Source organism: Clarias gariepinus, chromosome 11, assembly GCF_024256425.1.
Source record: "Clarias gariepinus isolate MV-2021 ecotype Netherlands chromosome 11, CGAR_prim_01v2, whole genome shotgun sequence".
NCBI lineage: Eukaryota > Metazoa > Chordata > Actinopteri > Siluriformes > Clariidae > Clarias > Clarias gariepinus.
Window position 1 is genome coordinate 16,638,309 of NC_071110.1, and position 19,839 is coordinate 16,658,147.

Below are 19,839 nucleotides of genomic sequence, written 5' to 3' on the forward strand. Positions count from 1 at the left end.
TTGTTCGTTTCAGCATAGCAGGACTTCGCTTAGATGAGAACTGGAGAGAGGGTTAATGGCAATTGACATTTGATATTTTTGTCTTCCCGATATGTTTTTCTTGAGAGAAAGAAGAGAGAAAACAAGCAATGCCTCATAAGCAAAGGGTCCAATAAGCATGCAGCTTGTACAAACGCTTGTTATTTGATACCTTTAAAGCACATTTCTGTTAGTTCTAAGGGGATATTTCCAGTATATTTAAGGCAAATATTTGCTCTGTATTTTAACTGTTTGTTCATATTGGATAACAGCATGGCAGCTCCTTTGTTCCAGCGAGAGTATATGGTTCTGCCCTTTCAGACACATAAAGCTGTAGACACAAAGGAGATAGCTAATTGCTATTTTGCTGATTGCTAATTACTATTTTCTTTCTCAGCCTTTACCAGATCCATTCAAATGCCCCCCAAAAACGTCCAGCAGACACAGCAAAACTAGGGCTCTTGAGGGTTCAAAATACGGAAATTACAAAAAATGAAGTTGAGCACAAAGGCAAATACAGACAAAAAAAAAAAATGGCCTTTTAGTTTAGGATGCTTATCCCAAGTACATAATGGCCGCCGCTATTCCTAATTCAGTAGTCGATGCTGCTGAAAATTAAGATAGCAGGCCACACGTGCTTCTCCGGCATCACAATCAGAGCTTTCAACCCTCTTTACCCACGAATTCACCTCCCTCTCCCACACAGGGCAGGTGCAGCTGGAGGAGCTGGCTTTTCCGAAGCGCTTTTGTAAAGTGTACCATCTTTTTCTGCTGTCTGGCTGGCTCTGTGTACTCAATGCCAAATCTCAGGGAAAAAAAAGGAGAAAGGCCAAATTTCACTTGTGAAAAGACTCCTACACTCATGCACCGAGTTAGGAAAGGAACACTTCTGTTCAGTCTCTAATGGGGATGCTCCTCATTCCGAATGGAGTGCTGTAGCTCCTGAGCCTGTCACTTCCTGCCCAGGGCCAGGATGATAACGTATGCATTTTGGCAACCGTCGTTAAATAAAACTGTTCTTGACAGGCAGAGCTGATGCAGTTTTTTTTGTACGTTTACCTAACTCAGCCTGAGGGAGTGTGGTCCAAATGTTAAGTATTGTGCATCTCTGCAGTTTTTGTCAGTGAATGCACAGACTTTTTACCCTGATGCTGCCCTCCGGCTTTTTGGGGCCGGATAATGACTGCACCTACATGCCAGCTGAGGTCCTTCCATCCAATAGCATGTTATACAGTGTTTATCCAGACACTAACATAGTGTGCAGGTTGTTTGTGAAAGAGCCTGGTTCTCATGCATATAATTAGGCACAATCGCACACTCAATAGTCTGTGCTTGTTAAACCAAAGGCCAAAATAGCAGGACATGGCTGAAGCTCTTTAGCCTGGCTTTCTGGTCATGCCTGCTTAGCTCCACAACCACATTGCCTCACTGAAATTCCAGCTGTACAAAATAGAGAACAGATTGTGTGTATGATGTAAAATGGTAAGCATTCTCTGTTCACCATGGATAAGGTCACTGTTGAAGGCAAAGCTGGGGTGAGTAATGCAGGTCTCAAGAATGAGCAGGATCTCAGAACTCATTTCAGTCACAAGGATCTCAGTCCCAATGGTCCAAAGACCACATCTGTTGATTTCAGGACAGAGAGTGGACCTGTCCAGGAAGAGAAGGCAGAGGTGCACCACATGGAGCAGAGAGTTTGGTGATGAAAGAACCGAACTGTAAATGGAAACCTGGCTCATGTTTAGAGGTGCTGTAAGTTTGTGATAAAGAGCCAGAGCTTTGTACTGGCTCTCCTCGCCAGTCTGGCTCCCTTTTCCAGCCCCATGTGTATGACTCACTGCAAGTCCAGATCTGAGATGTAGAGAGAAAGCTAAATGGTGGACTCCACATGAGGAGAGAGTGGCCTGCTTTAAAGGCAGAAGAGCTCATGCCAATGACCGGGTCTGGCTGTCCCCCAGACGGGCAGTGTTTAGACAACTTTGACAGACTGCGGGTGAGGAGGGACAGGTGTGTGTTGGGCTCGGAGCACTTGTGTGGAACCCAACACCACCACTGGGAAATGCACTCAACAAGCTGAGGACAGCGAGGGAAAAGCATTGAGATCTAGCAGAAGGGAGGGAACAGTGCTACTCCTTCCCACCTCCATCTCCCCACCCCTTATAAATACTTTGGCTGCAGGGATCTTATCAATGCTAGTTGTGTACCCACCCGGAAGAGAAAACTTGTTCCATTTCAAAAGCACAAATCAGTGCTCAGAGAAATATCCATCCAATACAAACAAATATTTTACCTTATTTCTATTAGGTATATGATGAACGTACATGCGTCATACATGCAATACTCATGCATCAGGCAAATGCATGGCTCATCCCATTGCTTTGAAAGAAAAACTCATCACATGGATTATTTTAGCAGCTGTTTTTAGAAGCAGTTAGCAACTGCATAATTTTTAGGAAAAGGAGTTCCAAAAATTATTCTCTGAGTAAAGCACAACAATGGTTTCTCTAGTTAAAGGCCTAACTGTACAATATAAAGAAACAAGGAAAGTAGGTTACCAGATGTTCTTAAATAAACCTGCTTTTAAACGGATTTTGTATTTTTAAAAATACTTTTAAATGCCCTCTAAAAATGTAGTATTATTGGCAGAATGCATTCATCTTCTCCCTGATTGGATAATAATTACAAATTGGGCCGTCTGATTATGAGTGTAGGCTTTTTGCACAGCTGGTTGCAAAAATCCATTCTCAAGAAACATAAGATGGCATTACAATAGCAGTTGAATAGAAATGTCTGTGTTTTTGTACTGGACAACCATCACTGCCTATAAAACAGCAATTTCCAGGATTGTTGATTCAGTGGTTGTGAGGACAGTCACCTGTGGAGAAAACAGTGATGTGATTTTCCAGATCGGTCCAGACTGAAGTAGACAAGTGCAGAGTGTGATCTGTGTTAGCAGGGATCTAAAGGCCCTGGAGGAGGAGCCCAGCTGTGGACACAGGCAGTGTGAAGAGAGATTCTCAGCATGTTCCTTCCTTCGTCCTGCACGCGCACACACACACACACACACACACACACACACACACACACACACACACTTTTCTGTCACTCCACAACTTGGACAGACTGCTCTATCATTCATACAGTGCAGGGAGGGATCTTAATTAGGTCGCCCGAGTGCCTCCATGGATTAGGATGGGGTTCTGGAGTACATTGATGTAAAAGATGGCTCCTCCTTCTTCTGTTTCTCAGCGTAATGCCAGATAGAACATCAGTCACTGTCGGAATCAGCTGTGCTGACCAGAAATTCACACCAGCTGCATTTATCATACAGGCCTTCAGAGAACGCAAACAGGCTTTGGGATGTGCGCTTGTTTCCATAAAACAAACATTTGTGTTCATGCAACTGCACAATAAGTATATCATTTGAAGTGTGCCATAAATGTCCAAGATTATTGCCTAAAGAAATACCAGTCTGTCTGACAAGTAGTAATGAGTAAAACATCTATGGATTTTGCATCGTAATCCACGTAGCAGTGAAGGTTCTATTTGCACATTCTTCTTCTTCCTACTAGTATAATTAAGCAATATCACACGAGAGAGAGAGAGAGAGAGAGAGAGAGAGAGGTTTTGTCCTGGAACAGCTGTGATGTGGCCATAGGGACAATGTCACAGCCTGAATGCCGGCCATGCTGATATCCAGCATGTCCTCAAGTGTGAAATTGCATTTCTAAATCAGTTCCACAAGCACCATTTATCATCAACAGATTGTGATTTAACCAGTTATTTTGCTCTGCCAACACGTATCTTTTTGCAACTGGCGGAACTACAGTTGAGTTCGTAACCGATGGGTGAAAGTAGTTTTCATTTCTAACCCAGTCCTCTGTAGACAAAATTTGAGGAGAGTAAACCATGGAGGTGTTGGACAGTTGTACTTTTTCCTGAGATTTACTTTACATGTTCCACTCATTCCACGTTAGAATAACTTCCTGGGCCCAGAGTTGAATCTCAAATAGCGTTAAATGGAAACCGTAGTGTGCTGCGTTTAGGTGTAGCATGTTCGACTTACCAAGTAGTGCCACTGATCAGGGTTTAAAGAGGGACTGGGGATTTAGTCTTATGTTAGAGGCTAGTTCGCTTTGTAGTCCACATTAGCCATAAACAAAACAAGGATAGATCAGAGGCAATTCGGAATGAATTAGAAGTATTTGGAACTTGGCTACACTTCTTGCTGTGTTCTGAGCGCAGACATTTGGATTACATTCACCTTTTGGGAAAAGTAAAAACAGTATCGCATGACGATCTTCAGTTGTGTTTGTTAGCATTTTTCTTATTAAGTGCTAAGTTGCCATTGTTGTTGCTACTACTTGTTAGTGTTTACTAAAAACAATGGTGTCACCTGGGAAATAATAGGGACTTGGATGACTGCATTTCATGGATTTCACAGAACAGAAAGAAAATTTTCCAAAAATGTTTTTATTATCTCAACTTCTTACCACACAAAAACTATGAAATTAGCTTGCTGAAATCATGCACTGTCCTGAATATGACACAATATATATATATTTTTGCTCTGGCTGAGGCACAAACTATGTTTTCTTTTCGGATACTCCCAAGAAAGTCTTATTCACTAACAGAACCCATATAAAGCAGTAAATCAAATTTACATATGCACAAAATAGCTCAGTATTAATTATAGTCTAAAAATGACTAAACTTTTGTATATGAATTTTGTATAACCTGTCCCCCTTTAAAGTCCCTAATGTTGACCCATTACAACCTCCAGAGAATTATGCATTGGAAATGGACACATGCATTCAACCAAGGAACAGTTAGTTCTTTATTCAGATTACAACCACACTATATTCTACAGCACAGTCTGATTGTAAAGTGCAGAGAAGAGACGTGCATCTGCGTGAGGAAAAAAAAAAGGCCTTTTACATCAACCCTCTTTCTTACTTCCTTGACACCCTCCTTCTTAAATCTGGAAAGCACTCCCATCTGGTCTCGGCACTGTGCTTTTAAGTCACTTCCTCATCGAGCAATGAGTCACCTAAACACCATCCCAAATGTACACGGGGAAATAGGAGGAAACGTCTCTCACGTGCCATATGTTCGCTCATTCTTGTGAGTTTCTCTAATAGTAGTTAATTCAGTTTGTATTTTTTATGGATGTTATTTTGAAAGTAGCATGAGTGGACCAGGCCAACAGGATAACTGTCCAAGCAGTGGGGAGTGTGTAAGCAGTGGAAAGATGAGTTTAAACTGCTTTCCTTTCTTTCTTTCTTTTTTTTTTTTAATTTTTACTTTTTAAGCAGTATACATCTTTATCCATATTTTTTGTTGGATTTTTTCGTTGCGCTAACATGTACTTTTTTTATCCATGGCATTCCCCTCTCCTTTCGACCAGGCTCTGTCTATTTTCAAATGTCCCAACAGAGTGTGAAGTCAGGTTTTGGATGGATGAGAGAAAAAAAACATGCTTGTGAGTAAAGATGAATTCAGTTACAAAGTTATGATCCTCCAGCTGTTTCCTAGCACGGGCTTCATGTCGACATGACACTACAGTAGATTGTGTGCGTGGGGGTGAGGTCGGGGGGGAGCTGTTGTGGGGTTCAGGATTAGGTTGAACTGACGAGAGAAGTCATGGGAAGGTAGCGACATGAATCCCTCAATAAACCTGACATCATTGAATAGGAATTCACTTTTTATTCCAAGGCTTTTGTTGTTCTTTGGAGACTTTCCTATCCTTCCTGTACTGTTTTGCTTGTCTGCTGCATGAGGCAGGAAAAGCTGTGCTGCACAAATGAACAGGAGAACAAAGTAAAGGTCAAACAAACCTTTTTTTTCTCTCCCAAATTAAACTCTGCAGTTCAGTGCAGTCAGCTGAGGCAGCGATTGCATTCGCAGGGGAGCAGAAAAAGTAAACTGACATATTAACTACATGGTCGGTTTCGGAGACATAAAATGATTTGCGTGGAAACCATTTGCAAACTTTTTTAACATAATGACATAAGCACATGCAATGCTGCCTTACTGTCACTGCCTTGCATGCTGCCTCTCCTCTTTGAATAATAACACATTACATCATCTGCAGCTGCCCCACAATATTTTCAGGGGGTCTGCCAGTTGCCATGGTGATGGAGCTATGTCATAAGGCCTGGGCCTGGGCCTGCCCCTCCCCCTAACTCCCACCCCTCAAACAACCAAACTGCATCACATATTCACGTGCCTGTTTTGAAAGTCCATCTCTTATGGGACCCAGTTTCTAGGTGACTGAATTCAACTGGCTTGTGTTGGATAGACGGGAACCTATAAGAGCAAGTGGTGCTTGCTGGTTTTCCCTCTTTTTTTTTCACGGTACCTCCTGCACACTTTCTTATTCTCTAATGTCTGATTCAAATGCAAAGCCAGGAAACATCTGTAAACTTATCCAAGGGCAGGGTCCTATACACCAGGGCTCCCGTGGGGCTCATTCGGAAGACTCTGAACGAGTCGATTAAGTAAAAGCCAAAACACGCTCAAATATGCAGGCTCGGCATGGAGACAACATTCACTGTGTATCTTCAGAGACAGACATCCCTTACTTTTTTCCGACGGTTGTTCTCATCTGTTATGCTGCGCATGGCGGGGAAATTGGTTATTGACTTTTCTGTAGTTATATCTGTGGTCAATCCTGTCAATCCACTCATCGATTCGTCTTCCTGCCTCCTTCATTGAGCTGTGATGTGTAGTGATCAGCACTTTTCAAAGAACAGTCTCTTCTCTCCAAGGACAGACTTTTAGGAGCACAATGTACAGAGGAGAGCATGGTGTTGGGTACAAAGCCAAAGAGTCCCTGTGGAACATTTATTCTGACTAGTAGATCTTATCATATCTAGCAGTACTCGATTTAAGCATTCTCATTATTATTGCTCACAATACAAATAAACTCAGATACACTTTTTGGTTTTTCCTCCCAACGGCAAAGTCTAGGTTTGAAACATTAATTGTATGGGAGAGATTTTTAGTTACATAAGTAACATTTACTTACAGGTTCCTTGTTACTGCCCTGAGATTGCGAGATCGTGCAGTACAGTACAGTTTGGTCATTCTCAGAATCACATGACGTTATTCATTTCATCTTTCAGACACTGTTGCTGATGCAACCTCTTTGGCAGTTAAGCATGTTTTCTTTCACATGAGCTCATGAGTTTTCATGATTAGCTGGTTGTACTCTGATTAACAGGGAAAACACTGATCTCAATTCATAATTCAGACTTCCATTATACGGAATATCCTTTCCCTAAGGAAATGTATGTCCTCACTGGTTAAAGGTTAGAAGGAGGTCTGTACTATTTGGTAATCACCAATCCTCTTGTTACACCGACTCTGGCAATACAGAGACCGGACCTTTTCATATGTGGTGAAATTTTATTAAGATCTATTTGAATTTAAGGAGAACTTCACCTAATAGTACAATATCAAGTGTATTTACTTAACAGTCACTGACCCCAACTTAAATAGGTACAAAAACGTACAATATCATACTAATTTAAAAGCCTTTTTGGTCTGCTGAATCTCTGAATAATGCATCTGATTTTGTCAAGAACACTTTAGAGTTTTGATTCATTTTAATGAGTGTTTGGTTTTTCAAACAATATTTGTTATAAAATGTGTAAATGTTCTCCGTAGCAGGACTAGTGAAGTGGAGCTCCACATTGCAGGGGCTATGGGAGGAATGTCTGACTCACTCAATTACCAATTCCACGAAAACAATTTACCATACAGCCATGTTGGCTTTCCAAAGCCCATGAACTGGACAATTCCTCTTTTAGGTCTTCTTCATACCTAAAGCCGATGATATTTCCTTATGTGAGAGTTACACACAAGCAGATATATATCAGATGAATATGTTGGACTGTCTCTACTCCTGGAAGGTACATCTCACTGAAAAGGGAGCACAAAGCTGAGCCAAAAGTCCACACTGTCCCCCACAGGACTTAAAATTTTACAGCTGAGGTCCATCTGGATAGGTTTTGCACACTGTTCAGAACACGCTGCTGTTTTTTTTGAATAACTGTAGAGACAGGTTTTTTTTTTTTAAGTCAGAACCAACTTCCCAAAATGCACTCTGTGTGAGATAGAAATCCAATCTTTGCTACTTCTATAGCGATGAAGGATACCCACTGACCTTCTCATGCCCCTTAAGGCCAGCTTATTCACTCACCTAGCCTGCCAAGTCCCTTATATGAGGCTGTCAACACAACAACATTCGACAGAATATCAACATGCTAACTATAACAGCACGTTTGTGTTTCTGTTTCACATGGTAAGAAAGTTGGCCGTGTTTGGCTGTGATACATCTATGGTTTTTGGCTGTTTCTGACATGCTCTCTCTTTCCAGCATACCCCTTCTCAACTTGCTGCCAAAACAATGGTGATCTCTGCTTCAGTAATCTGCCCCCGTGATTGGTCTGTCCCAGATTACTCTTGGGCCACCAGCTGTCAGGAGCTTAGCAAAGCTTTCTTTTCTCTTTTTTCATGAGCATGGACCATGAGTGTGATATTCCTTCAGTGAGGTTTATTTATAGTAGAGCAACATGCAGCAAGGTGGGACGCGACCCAATCACATTCCCTGCCGAAAAACAATGGCAGGCGAGAGGAAGTCGGAAGCTCTCACTGCACACTGCTGATAAGGGTCCATTTGCATCCCACCCTCCCAGAGGCCTAAAGAGTTCCTGGCTGAGGATTAGTTTATGGGTTTTTGTCTCTTGCTCTAATTTACTCTCTTTCTCTCTCTCTCTGTCTCTTTAGATATCACACACACTCATGTTTTTGGGTGTTTATTTCTGTGTTTTATGGAAGCTCATGCTTAATTTTTGGCTGCTTTTGAATTCTGGGTGACATTTCATTATCCTCTCATGTACACCCTTCATTTTGAAAGCTAGAGGCCTAAAGTTTTCACTGAAACAATCCTGAATCTATGAGTCTTAGCATAGAGTTCTTGGTGGTATACCTTCACCCATTTACATTATTTGCATTCCACTGGTAACACTCTCCTACTGCCCATTAAAAGAACTTGGTGATAGCTGATATCAGACCAGAATTAATTAAACTTGGAAACTTGGGTATGTATCTAATGAAAGACCATCTGTGACTGCCTAAAATAGTAGCACTATGTTTGCAGCTGCTTTCAGAAGTCTAGTCTGCATGTACACAGATTCATAGTGTGTACAAGTCCACGTGTCTTACCTCTAGATCTTCGGTCACTATCAAAACACTATAAATCATATGGAATCGTGTGCCTGGATTTGCATGTTTATTGTAACCGTTTTTTGCTGGTTATGCTAAAAATATGAGAACGCTCTTGATGTTGAAGCTTAACGAGATTTCTCAGCTAAGGTTGATTGTTAAAGCTTGTAGGTACATCACTGTTGCTATACCTTTCATTAATAGCAAGAACATCATTGCGATTTTGAAAGTATTGTGGTTCTTGCTGACTAACAGGCTTGCTAAATGGTTATGTCATGACAGGACACATTTTATTGCAGTGTAACAGCCACTCTGGATGAGCTGTCAAACTGGAATTTGACTGGAATCCTGCAGAACATCAGCATTCACCTAATAAAAAAATGTGTTCTCATTTTTTGTCTTCGGCAGGAACGACCGAGCGAGTTTGTTTGATCCAGGGCACCGTGGAGGCTCTCAACAGTGTCCATGATTTTATAGCCGAGAAAGTCCGGGAGATGCCTCAGAGTGCTGCCAAAACAGAGCCAGTCAGCATACTTCAGCCACAGACCACAGTCAACCCCGACCGCATCAAACAGGTGAGACCTTGCATCCTCAGGTCTTGCTCCTGACCCAACACCATTTGCTTTGTCCTTCAGTGCATTTCGGAAAAGCTCAGCACAGGATGGACAGCCTCACAATAAAAAGAATAAAAGCTATTTATTGGCATCTTACCATGATGCAGCGTGCTTGTGCTCATTTTGCTGAGTGCTACAGTTGAAAGTTGGGAATCAGATGAATTTGATTTAGTAGTGCTAATTGGGATGCGAAAGTCCAAATAACCTTAGGCATGCTAACATCTGCTTATAAAGTATCTGCTTATAAAGGGAAAATCTTGTAAACATAAAAGAAACTCAGGAGCGACATTTTGATCGCATTAACTCACATTGTAAATCTCGATGTCCTCATTTATAAAACGAGGCAATCATTTTGGCCTTTTGTATTACAGATAAATGCAGAAAGATTATACAGATCACTGATTGTGTTCCAGCTGCCTCTTTAAGCAATTATTACCACTAGTCAACTTCACGATTACATGCTATCAATCCTGTAAGTTACTGCATTGTTGTCGGCATTGACTGCAAACGCTTATTGCTCCTTCTGTTAATCAAACTGACCTCAGGCGGAAGAGAGAGCTGGGTCACTATTCATGCATAATTTAAAACAGGGTTGGTACATTGTTTCCTGCAACTGTCATCCTCTCCTGAGCATCTTGCTAATGCTAGTGTGTTCTATTATACTCGTCTTGCAATCTCTGCACAGCAATAAATTAGGTGTGCAAGTGTAACCTGTCTGTTTCTATCGTATATATAGTAATGCATGTAATCAGACATGCAACACATCTCTGCACAGATGCAGTGGTGACTTGACTTTCACTATCCCCTCATATAGCCTTTCGGCACCTATAAGAGAGAACACTGCGTCACTGATTTGTATGCACATTTAATTTTACAGCTTCAAAATACAACCTTGCACTGCATTGCCCAGTGATGCTACCGTGGCATCACATGATTAGATAAATGATCAAATGTGCATTATGTGATAAATAATAGAGAGCACAGTAGAAAACTGGTGCCTTCATATAATCTGTTAGACTGCCAGACGGCGATGGGTGGACCAGCAACAATAACGCTGTTTGATCCAGTTTCTGTGTTAGGGTTTTTTTATCTGCACATATTGTCAGGAGCGCGGCTGTTGTGGCATTTGTCTCATTACTGCGGCCCCCAGGGCACACTGACCGAGGGATGTAAGATAAGATGTGAAGCCATGTTAAACAACAGCTGCCAGCCTCCTGAAAGGATCGACAGCCACTAATCTTGCAGCCAAATGGTGGTAGGGCATGAGGACAGCTAACACCAAACTTCATCTAAAGCCAGTATTGTGACAGGACCGCCTTCTCGTGCCATCATGACAGCATGCACAGTGTGAACATACTATGGATTTTATGTGAAACGACAGATCATGATATTTTCCTAAATGCTAAACCATAAACTGATGATCGTCAAAATCATACTTAAAGGTTACTGATGCATCATAAGTGTCATTAGTCATTTACTCAAGATCTAATGTTAAATATGTTACTTAATGAATTTTTTTGTAATGTTTAGATTTTTTTTTACATCCTAACATATTAAACACAAATTAGTTATTCCAAACTGTCTAGCATGCTAGCTAATTTCCAATAGACTACCAAGCAGTCTTGCTAGAGACTTAAAGCCAAACCTGGCAATCTAGAACAAACATTTTCAGGCATTTTAATCTTAAAATGCCTACATGTTTATTGTCTGATTTGTCTCAAGCAGCCAGATTTCTTATAGGTTCTGAAGTATAAAACTACTAACAGTATATAATAAATATTCAAATGCTGTGTAACTGTTTTTTTAAATGTCATATCTCATACAGTACAAAGTGATAATCTTTTTTTTTTCCTGCAAAATATGTGCTCCACACTCCAGTAGTGGGTGATAGCCATAAACTCAAAAGAGGAAAAAGAATATATAAGCCCACTCACTCATCGTCCATACCGCTTCATCACAGGTTCGCAGGGGGGCCTGGAACCTATCCCAGGAGACTTAGGGCATGTGGCAGGGTACATCCTGGACAGGGTGCCAATCCATTACAGGGCACACATATATACACACACTCACTCACACACTACAGGCAATTTGGGAACATGGATTAGCAGAATCTGCATGTTTTTGGACTTGGAGGAAACAGGAGTACCCAGAGGAAACCCACCAAGCACGGGGAGAACATGCAAACTCTATGCACACAGTGCTAACCATTAAGTTACTGCGTCACCAGAGATAAGCTCAGAAAAGTACTTTGTGGAGGATGCAAGTGGAACTTCATCGGTTTTGGACAATTAATGGTTGTGAATTTACCTGAAAATTAAAAGTGTGAATCAATTCTTAAATGTAAATTGACCCATAGTTTAATTAATCAAATTGTCCAACATAAGATAGATTAAATTACATAAGAGAGATTTAATCGCACACCTCTAAAGGCTAGGTTAACTGAGGACACACGTTATATGGTTAAAAGTTCGGTCATCTAATTAGTAGCTTATCAGTCCATGATAAATTCAGAGCTGTTGCGCATGAGCCAATTTTGTGACATTACAAACTAAGCTCATTAATAATGCTCCAGAATCTCTTTTCTTTTTTTTTTTTATGTTTAAACAGTTCAAATTTCACATTTACACATTTATTTAACACACACAAGCCAACACACATCAAATCATTTTGAGTTTCATGGTTTGTTTGTATTATAAAGTATAGGACTTTGTGATATTCTCTTAGAAGTTTAAATTAATTAATTGCTTACTTTAAATTAATTTATTGCTTTTCATAGTTTATAAAAGGACCTTTATTCAAAGGTCTGCAAAGACCGATGAATAGAATGATGATGGCGTTTTGAGTCGTAATTTTTTCCCCAATCGAACACATATATCTTTTTCCATATGGAAAAAGAATATCATTAAAATTTCTCCTTTTTTGATATTGTTTTCAGAGCTAAAGGAAGTTATTATAAGGAGAGGAAAATTGCAGCTTTCATGACAATTTTATTTCTGCACAGATTTTTGCGCTGCCTCTTACTCTCATTCGCAAGTGGTTTCTCAGTGGAGGCTGAGTTTCCTCTGACCTCTTCCTCAGTAACACAACACCTGCTTCCCACATCCTGTTATTGCCTGCTCCCGGCAGGAAGTGGCGTATGAATGCACAGGAAATAGGGAGTCTCTGTGACTCTAAGAAAGTTCTGATTGCAATCCCTGGAGGAACATAAGTGGAAAGTCCTTATTTGTTTATCAAGACGGGCTTTTGGGCAGACGTTGCTCAGGCAGTTGAGGCTCAGAGTTGCTAATCAGCAGGTTGGGTGTTCAAGCCCCTGCCAGTTTTTGGGTGCTTGAGCAAGGCCCTTAACACTTTGCCGATTAAGTGTCTGACCATTCGTGCGATGGACTACCCACACTGCGGACAGCCTAACGACAGAAAAAAAAAAATAGTGAGCATTATTAGGGAGAATTCTCATTTCTAATACTATATCAATACTATACTATACTATAATCATAGGGTGATTTATAAAAATATTAAACCGGCCAATAAATAAATTAATTCCAAATATTTGTATTTGTAAATAAATAACAGGCAAATAAACATCACATATCAGAATTGTACTTAATCTTCATTGTAATAAGCTCTTTCCATTTTATTTATGAAAGTGGTTGAGGATTGACTTCTGTGGTGTTGCCTTTTGCTACATAAACCTCCATTTCCCTCTAGATTCCACCAAACACCAGGCTATTTAATTATCCTGCATCTTGAATCTAATAAGAGTTTTTGTTGGAGCAAACACACACATACACACAAACTCACACACACATAAAACACAGCAGTGTGCCACAGTCATCTGCTAAATTAAAAGCGACATCAGGGAAATTGCTATAACATCAGGAATGAAAAAAAAAAACGCAACTTGTGTCTGACATTACCCACCCGTCCTTTTCCCTGTCTAGTCTCCCTGGGGGTGGGGTGGGAGTGATGGTTTAGGGGGTGTGCGGTGGTCATCGAAGGTAGCCAGAAATAATTTATGCCAATTTTAACCTTCAAATCCATCAACCCACTGCAAAAAAAGGTCACTCTCATCTCGTCCCGAGAATTGATCCAATTTGGAGCGCAGCCAATGCAGAGGGAAAGCCTTACACAACACTGGTTGTCTGACAAGGAAGTGCATCCCTCAAATGCTGGGCTCGGATCTCTTCTTGGAGGAAGGAATTACAAGTTGGCTGTCTGAGTCTATGTGTGTGTGTTTGTGTGTGGAGTCAGATGTAGGTCGTTTTTGGGGGGGAAGAGTCGGGGGGTGCATTTGTAGGAAACATTCATGCGGCTCAGTTTGACGCTGCTGTCAGACTGATTATTTTATACACATTTCAACGAACAGTATTTTGCTCTATAGTAACAGTTTACATTGTAAAACATAAAAAAGCGCTACATTAAAAAAATTATGTATTAAACTATTCCTGGAAGCCTCTAGTCATTATGGCTGTAGCAATATGTTCGCTATAATGTAATATAATCATAATTATGCTTATTTACTAATTTATTGTTAACATACTTATTACTTTTATTATTTATTTGTACAGAACAGTTTGCAGCAAATTAAACTGAAATAACCAAACCATCTCAAGCAAACAGCTTGCCTTTATTGTCTTTATAGTTTTTGTTCTTCTTTGAACTGAATGTTCTGTTTTGAACAAATACCACTGATATTGTTTTATGCTTAAATATGAAATCTTTCATTTCTGGCCACATTTTGTATGTAGAACATTTTAGTTATCAGCAATCATGATCCACCCATGCCTACAGTAGGAATCAGTATGTCTCATTAATCAGTGTCAGAGTTACATGTGCACTTCTTGCACCTTCTGATCATCCTTTACCCCTGGGAGGCACGTTCTAAAATTCTTTGATGAATGCAGTCTAAAATGCTAAAAAATATATATATATATGTATAAAGAACGCTTTTTATGTTGTGTTTTGGAGCGTAGATAAATTGATAAATTGCTGCTTGTAATAAATTGCTACTAAAAAATTATTTTATTTATTTTTTAGTTCAATGAAGCTTGGACACTTGATGAATTAAAGCACCAGTCAAACGTGAGACACGAAAACCAAATGCAAGCTTTTTCTGAACTATACAGACAGTCTAATCTAGAGTAAAAGTGCATGTTAAGGAATGTCTACATATTGAATTATTTTCCAAATAAATAAATATAATGCATCATCCTAAAGAGTTTAACATTAAAAATCACCAAAGACGAACATCTATCTAGATGTACTGTATGCAAAGATTTTATTAGCATTCTTTAAAACCTAGATTAAATGTAGACAATTTAACTTTTTGGTGATTACGTTGTTCTACATGTGTTTCATAGTTTTGATCTTTCAAATCAACTATAGACAGTAGGAGTGTCCAAACCTTTGGCTGGTATTGTATTACCAATCTGAACCAATCTGTCAATCTTTTGTTCCTCTTGTTTCAAGAACTAATTATGCATTAGCTTGTCAGATTTTTATTATTAGTCTGTTTCTGTTGAACGCAGTAACATCTGTGCTCTTAACTGTTTTATATTCAATTCTTTTCGCTTCTTTTATTATAGGCCTCTCAAGAATATAAAAAGAATGAGTCATGCTTAAATGCATACATATAAATTATCATGCCATGGCTAAAGAGAAATGATTATTCATCAAGTCAGATGCTCTTATCTGTTGGCTGTGGTATTGCACTGATTTTACATGTTTACTGGCAGTAAACAATTATTCAATGACTAAATGTTCTTTTTATAAAATCAGTATATAGTCAGAGATTAAGGTTAATTCCCAAGTGGTTCAAAATTTGACATATAGGGCACTCGCACTGTATATGGGATAGGTAAGCATTTTGTATTTACTAAAAGTGAATTTACTGCAGTTTAAAAAAAAAAAATCCCCAAATAACATAGACATTGTAATACTTCTGAATTGGTTCTGAGAGTTCAATCAATCGACAGTGCAGCTTTTATAAGTTTTTGTTTTAACTGTACACACAACAGCACTGCATGCTTCTTAAGCTTACAAGCTTAATCATATCTAATGTTTTTCTATCTTCTTAAAGTTTCAAGTCAGATTCTATAACAATATATAGCAAGAGAGTTAGAGATAAAACATATGAACTAGCTTCAGTCTATTTATCACAGTATGTCCCAGGCCAGGAATACACTGTGATAATCTCAGATATTTAATATTGGAGTATTGTGTTTAATATCAGATGTGCACCCCTTAAGAGCAGTATGTAAGCCATTGTGGGCGTGGCACCAGGTGGATATGGTCTTGATTTGGAGTTATTATAGGTCAAACTATTTTTGGACCCTCTGTGACTTAGAGTCTGCTGTGGGTCATTTGATGAACTTGACTCGGTGTGAGTACAGTGTATAAATTAGATATGCTAATTTAAGTTTCATTTAATATTCCGGTCATAACTGTATAATGCAGGATAATCAACAGACTCCGAGTCCTAATCACACCCTCTTAATGTGGAATATTTACAATGCAATAATCTTGCCCTCTGCTCCTCCTCAGTTGCCTTGGCTTGTGTCATTTACACAGAGGTTGATATGAAAGGAAAGAAAAGGTTAAGAAAAAAAGCTTAGCGTGACAGAGGGCGGGATGAAAATGACAGGCAAGAGAAATCCTCTAGGCTAGAACCAACTCGATACATTTTGAATAAAAAATATGACAAAAAAATGTCATCGTCCATTTGCATCATTTTCAACCCAAAAGCATGAGAATGTGGTTCTGGACTCCCGCTGGAGAAGTTCAGCCTTGACCAACCGGCAGACTCTGGAGGTGAGCAAAAGGACAATGTGTTATTTTTAACCAGCTGCGAGTTATGTTGTGCTTTTTTTTTTCCTGTGTTAATACCGGTGGTCAGGGCACACAGATGCAGCGGAGGGATGGGCGATTAAGCCTGGGATCAGGAGACAAGCGATTATCCTAGAGTCGAGCGCTTAAGACTTCAAAGTGCAAACAGATTTGGTTGTGGAGTCACACATCACACTGGGGTACAAAGACAGGCAATATGTGTATGGTGGAGGGGAACAGTGGCTGTTTCCCTTGGAGGGTTGGGCAAGGCCCTTTAAGGCCCTGTGGTATTGTCCAAATCCTCCCATCACACTGTGTTTCAGAGAAAGCTCAGAGAGGAATTCAGGTTTAGTCATGATGCTATAGGAAATAGATGCACATTTAGGTCCTGTGTTTACTTGGGCAGTGGTGTGAAGTGTTTTGTACACGATGCTGCATGTGTCAGTGCGGCGTGTTGGAGAGCGTCTTTAGATGTGCGATTGCACAGGCTCAAGGGGGCTCATTTGCAGCTTCAGCAAAAGCTCAGCAGAAAGAAGGCTTTTCCTTTGTTGAATTTGTGCTGGGCTCAGACTCTGCTTTCATGTATTTTTTTGAGGCAGAGATGTAGCAAAAGTGAGGCTTTGAGATATACACATACACGGCCCCATGGTTTAATGATAAAAAGGTAATGCACCTAAATTCGTTGCCACCATTATGGCATCTTTATGCATGCATACTGAAAAAAACAATTTCTAAAGAAATGTCTGATTTTCAAAGATTGTTGGAAATCACATTACTAGCTAAACCTTACCTGCTTATAATGTTATAAAATTTGGCACATACATTTTTCCATAAAACTAGAGGTGTATGTGTATGTCTTGCATGTCTGTGTAAATGTACCGGTCCTATATAACTCCATTTTATTACCAATTACCCACAACCCCCTGCAAACTCTCACATGCCCGCAGTGCATCAAAGTTAGTGATTCCATCTGGATGGAGGTTCGGGATCAGATCCTGCTCATTTTCAAACATACACATGCATGCTCTATTTCTCTCACACACACTTCCTATTCCCACTTTCTTTTTCATGTTGTCTGTTTCTTATCCATTCTGTTTTTTTTTTTGTTTTTTTTTCCTTTGGTATTACTGTAGGGTTAAGAACTTATCCTGTGCTTGATGCTTTCTTATACAGATAAATATTAGTATTTTTTATAGAGGAATAAAAGATCGCTACAGTATCGTGATACCTTTAAAAAAAACATCTAAATTTCATCAAACTTTAATTGGACGTGGCTAATTTGATGATAAAATACGTTAAATATTTTGGTTAAATAGGAAAAAAAATCCCTTTCTTGTTAGTGTTATTTAAAAAAAATGTTTTTAATATTTTCAAGTTATCGAGCTATTAAATTAAAATATAATTAAACTCACTTTTTCACATCTTTTAATGTTTTTACTGGCTCTTTGTTAGCAATTCTTTAAAAGGTATATGAGAGGCAAATGTAATATTGGACATGATATTTGGTATATGAATATTGTGGCATGTGAATAGTGGCACGCCTTCGATTTTCAATTTCTGTAGCTTGAAAAAAGCAGATTTCACCATCTTAACACAAGATGACTTAAGGTTAGTTCCTTCCTTCAATTTCTATGTAAATGTACTTTAGAAGCCGTGGCAGTGGAGCTCAGTAGCCTCTGGAGCGCTGCGTCTGCAGACAGCACACTGCAGCATGATGCATATAGCGAAAAGCAAATGAAACAAAAGAAACAAGCACAGGAGGGAGCCGATCACCACCCCATATAGCCTTACACTTTTCCAGATCACTTTGTTCACACAGATACACACACATATTCCTTTTTCTTGGCTCTGTTAGCCTGCTCCTCCCATCTTTTTTAAGTATTTCCTCTCTCTATCTGTCATTATGTGAGTGTGCAAGTATGCCGAATTCAGAATTGCGTAAACGTGGCCTGTTGCTTTTATTTTATTAAATGGAACTGATTTACTGGCACATGTTCAAAGCATGTGTTGTGTGCATGGTCATTCTATTCTGTATGATATCTGTCAAATACTATATGTTCTTTACACGCACTATACAGTATATGCTTACAGCCCATTGGTTTGCCTTTAAATCATATGGCACTATTTAGTCTGATTCTGGTTGTGAATGAATTAACGAGTAAACACGCCACCCTCCATCTTGTTCTACATCCTCAAAACAACAAAAAGGCATATGTTTTTGGGTGTCTGGGGCCATGATGTAATGCTTATTAGTATTTATGCATGTGTCGCTACGAATATTCCTTAAATGAAGTGGAATGTGTTTTAAGAGCATAGGGGTGTTTGTGTGTGTACAGGTGTGTGTGTGTGTCTGTGTGTTTCCATGTGTAAAAAAGGGTGGTTAGTTGCTATGCACTGTTCCAACTCCCTTTCAGTCGCCCCTTGAATGCTGGAGTCGAGTTGCCATGGAAACACTGACCCCTGGGAGTCGATGCTTTTCACGAGGCGCCTCTTTTTACCCAGTGATTCACAGTGCAGAAAGCATGAGGACAAAAAAACCCACACTCCCTCACTCACTCACTCACTTACTCACTTACTCAATTAATACATTTTATTTTATGTAAAAAAAAAGAAAAAAGATTTGTTTCAAAGATTTTAATGTAAAGTGCATTAGGTACTCTTTTCAGGAAAAAACAAAAACAAAACAAAAACTGAATGACATTATGTGTTTTGTGAACCTAAAAGTGTTTTCCATGTCTTTTTCCTTCTCTGTCCTCCTGCCTTTATAGCATATATGTGTAGCCTTACCGAACTGTACATCATGTCAAAAGAACTGTTTGAGAATGATGGTGGGGACATCTGCTGCATAATAGGGAAGACTCCTTGTTGCTTGTTGTATCCAACATGAACACAAACATAGCCGTAACTGTTTCACCATTTCTGACATCATTTCCTAAGTGTCTAAGAATGCCTGAACATGTTTGATCTCTAGCAGAATAACCCTGTTCTAATAAAATCAATATGTAGAGAGAACTTTGTGTACCCAAATGAACATTAAACGTTGCGTCTCAAATTCACAACGCCATGACAACCAATGTTTATACTTCCTCCGTCATTTTTTTTAGACAGGCAATACATTAGTGTAGATATGAGCCAAGAATAGTCGGGCCAAAAT

The 19,839-nt window shown here is 39.5% G+C and overlaps 1 protein-coding gene across 1 annotated transcript in view; it reads left to right on the forward strand.

Annotated features, from left to right (window-relative positions):
* Positions 1–19,839, forward strand: part of nova2 (NOVA alternative splicing regulator 2) — a 44,431-nt gene that overhangs the window by 15,891 nt on the left and 8,701 nt on the right. Inside the window, exon 3 of the mRNA XM_053507151.1 lies at positions 9,658–9,824. Within this exon, the coding sequence (XP_053363126.1) occupies positions 9,658–9,824 (167 nt within the window). The remainder of the gene's footprint in view (positions 1–9,657; positions 9,825–19,839) is intronic.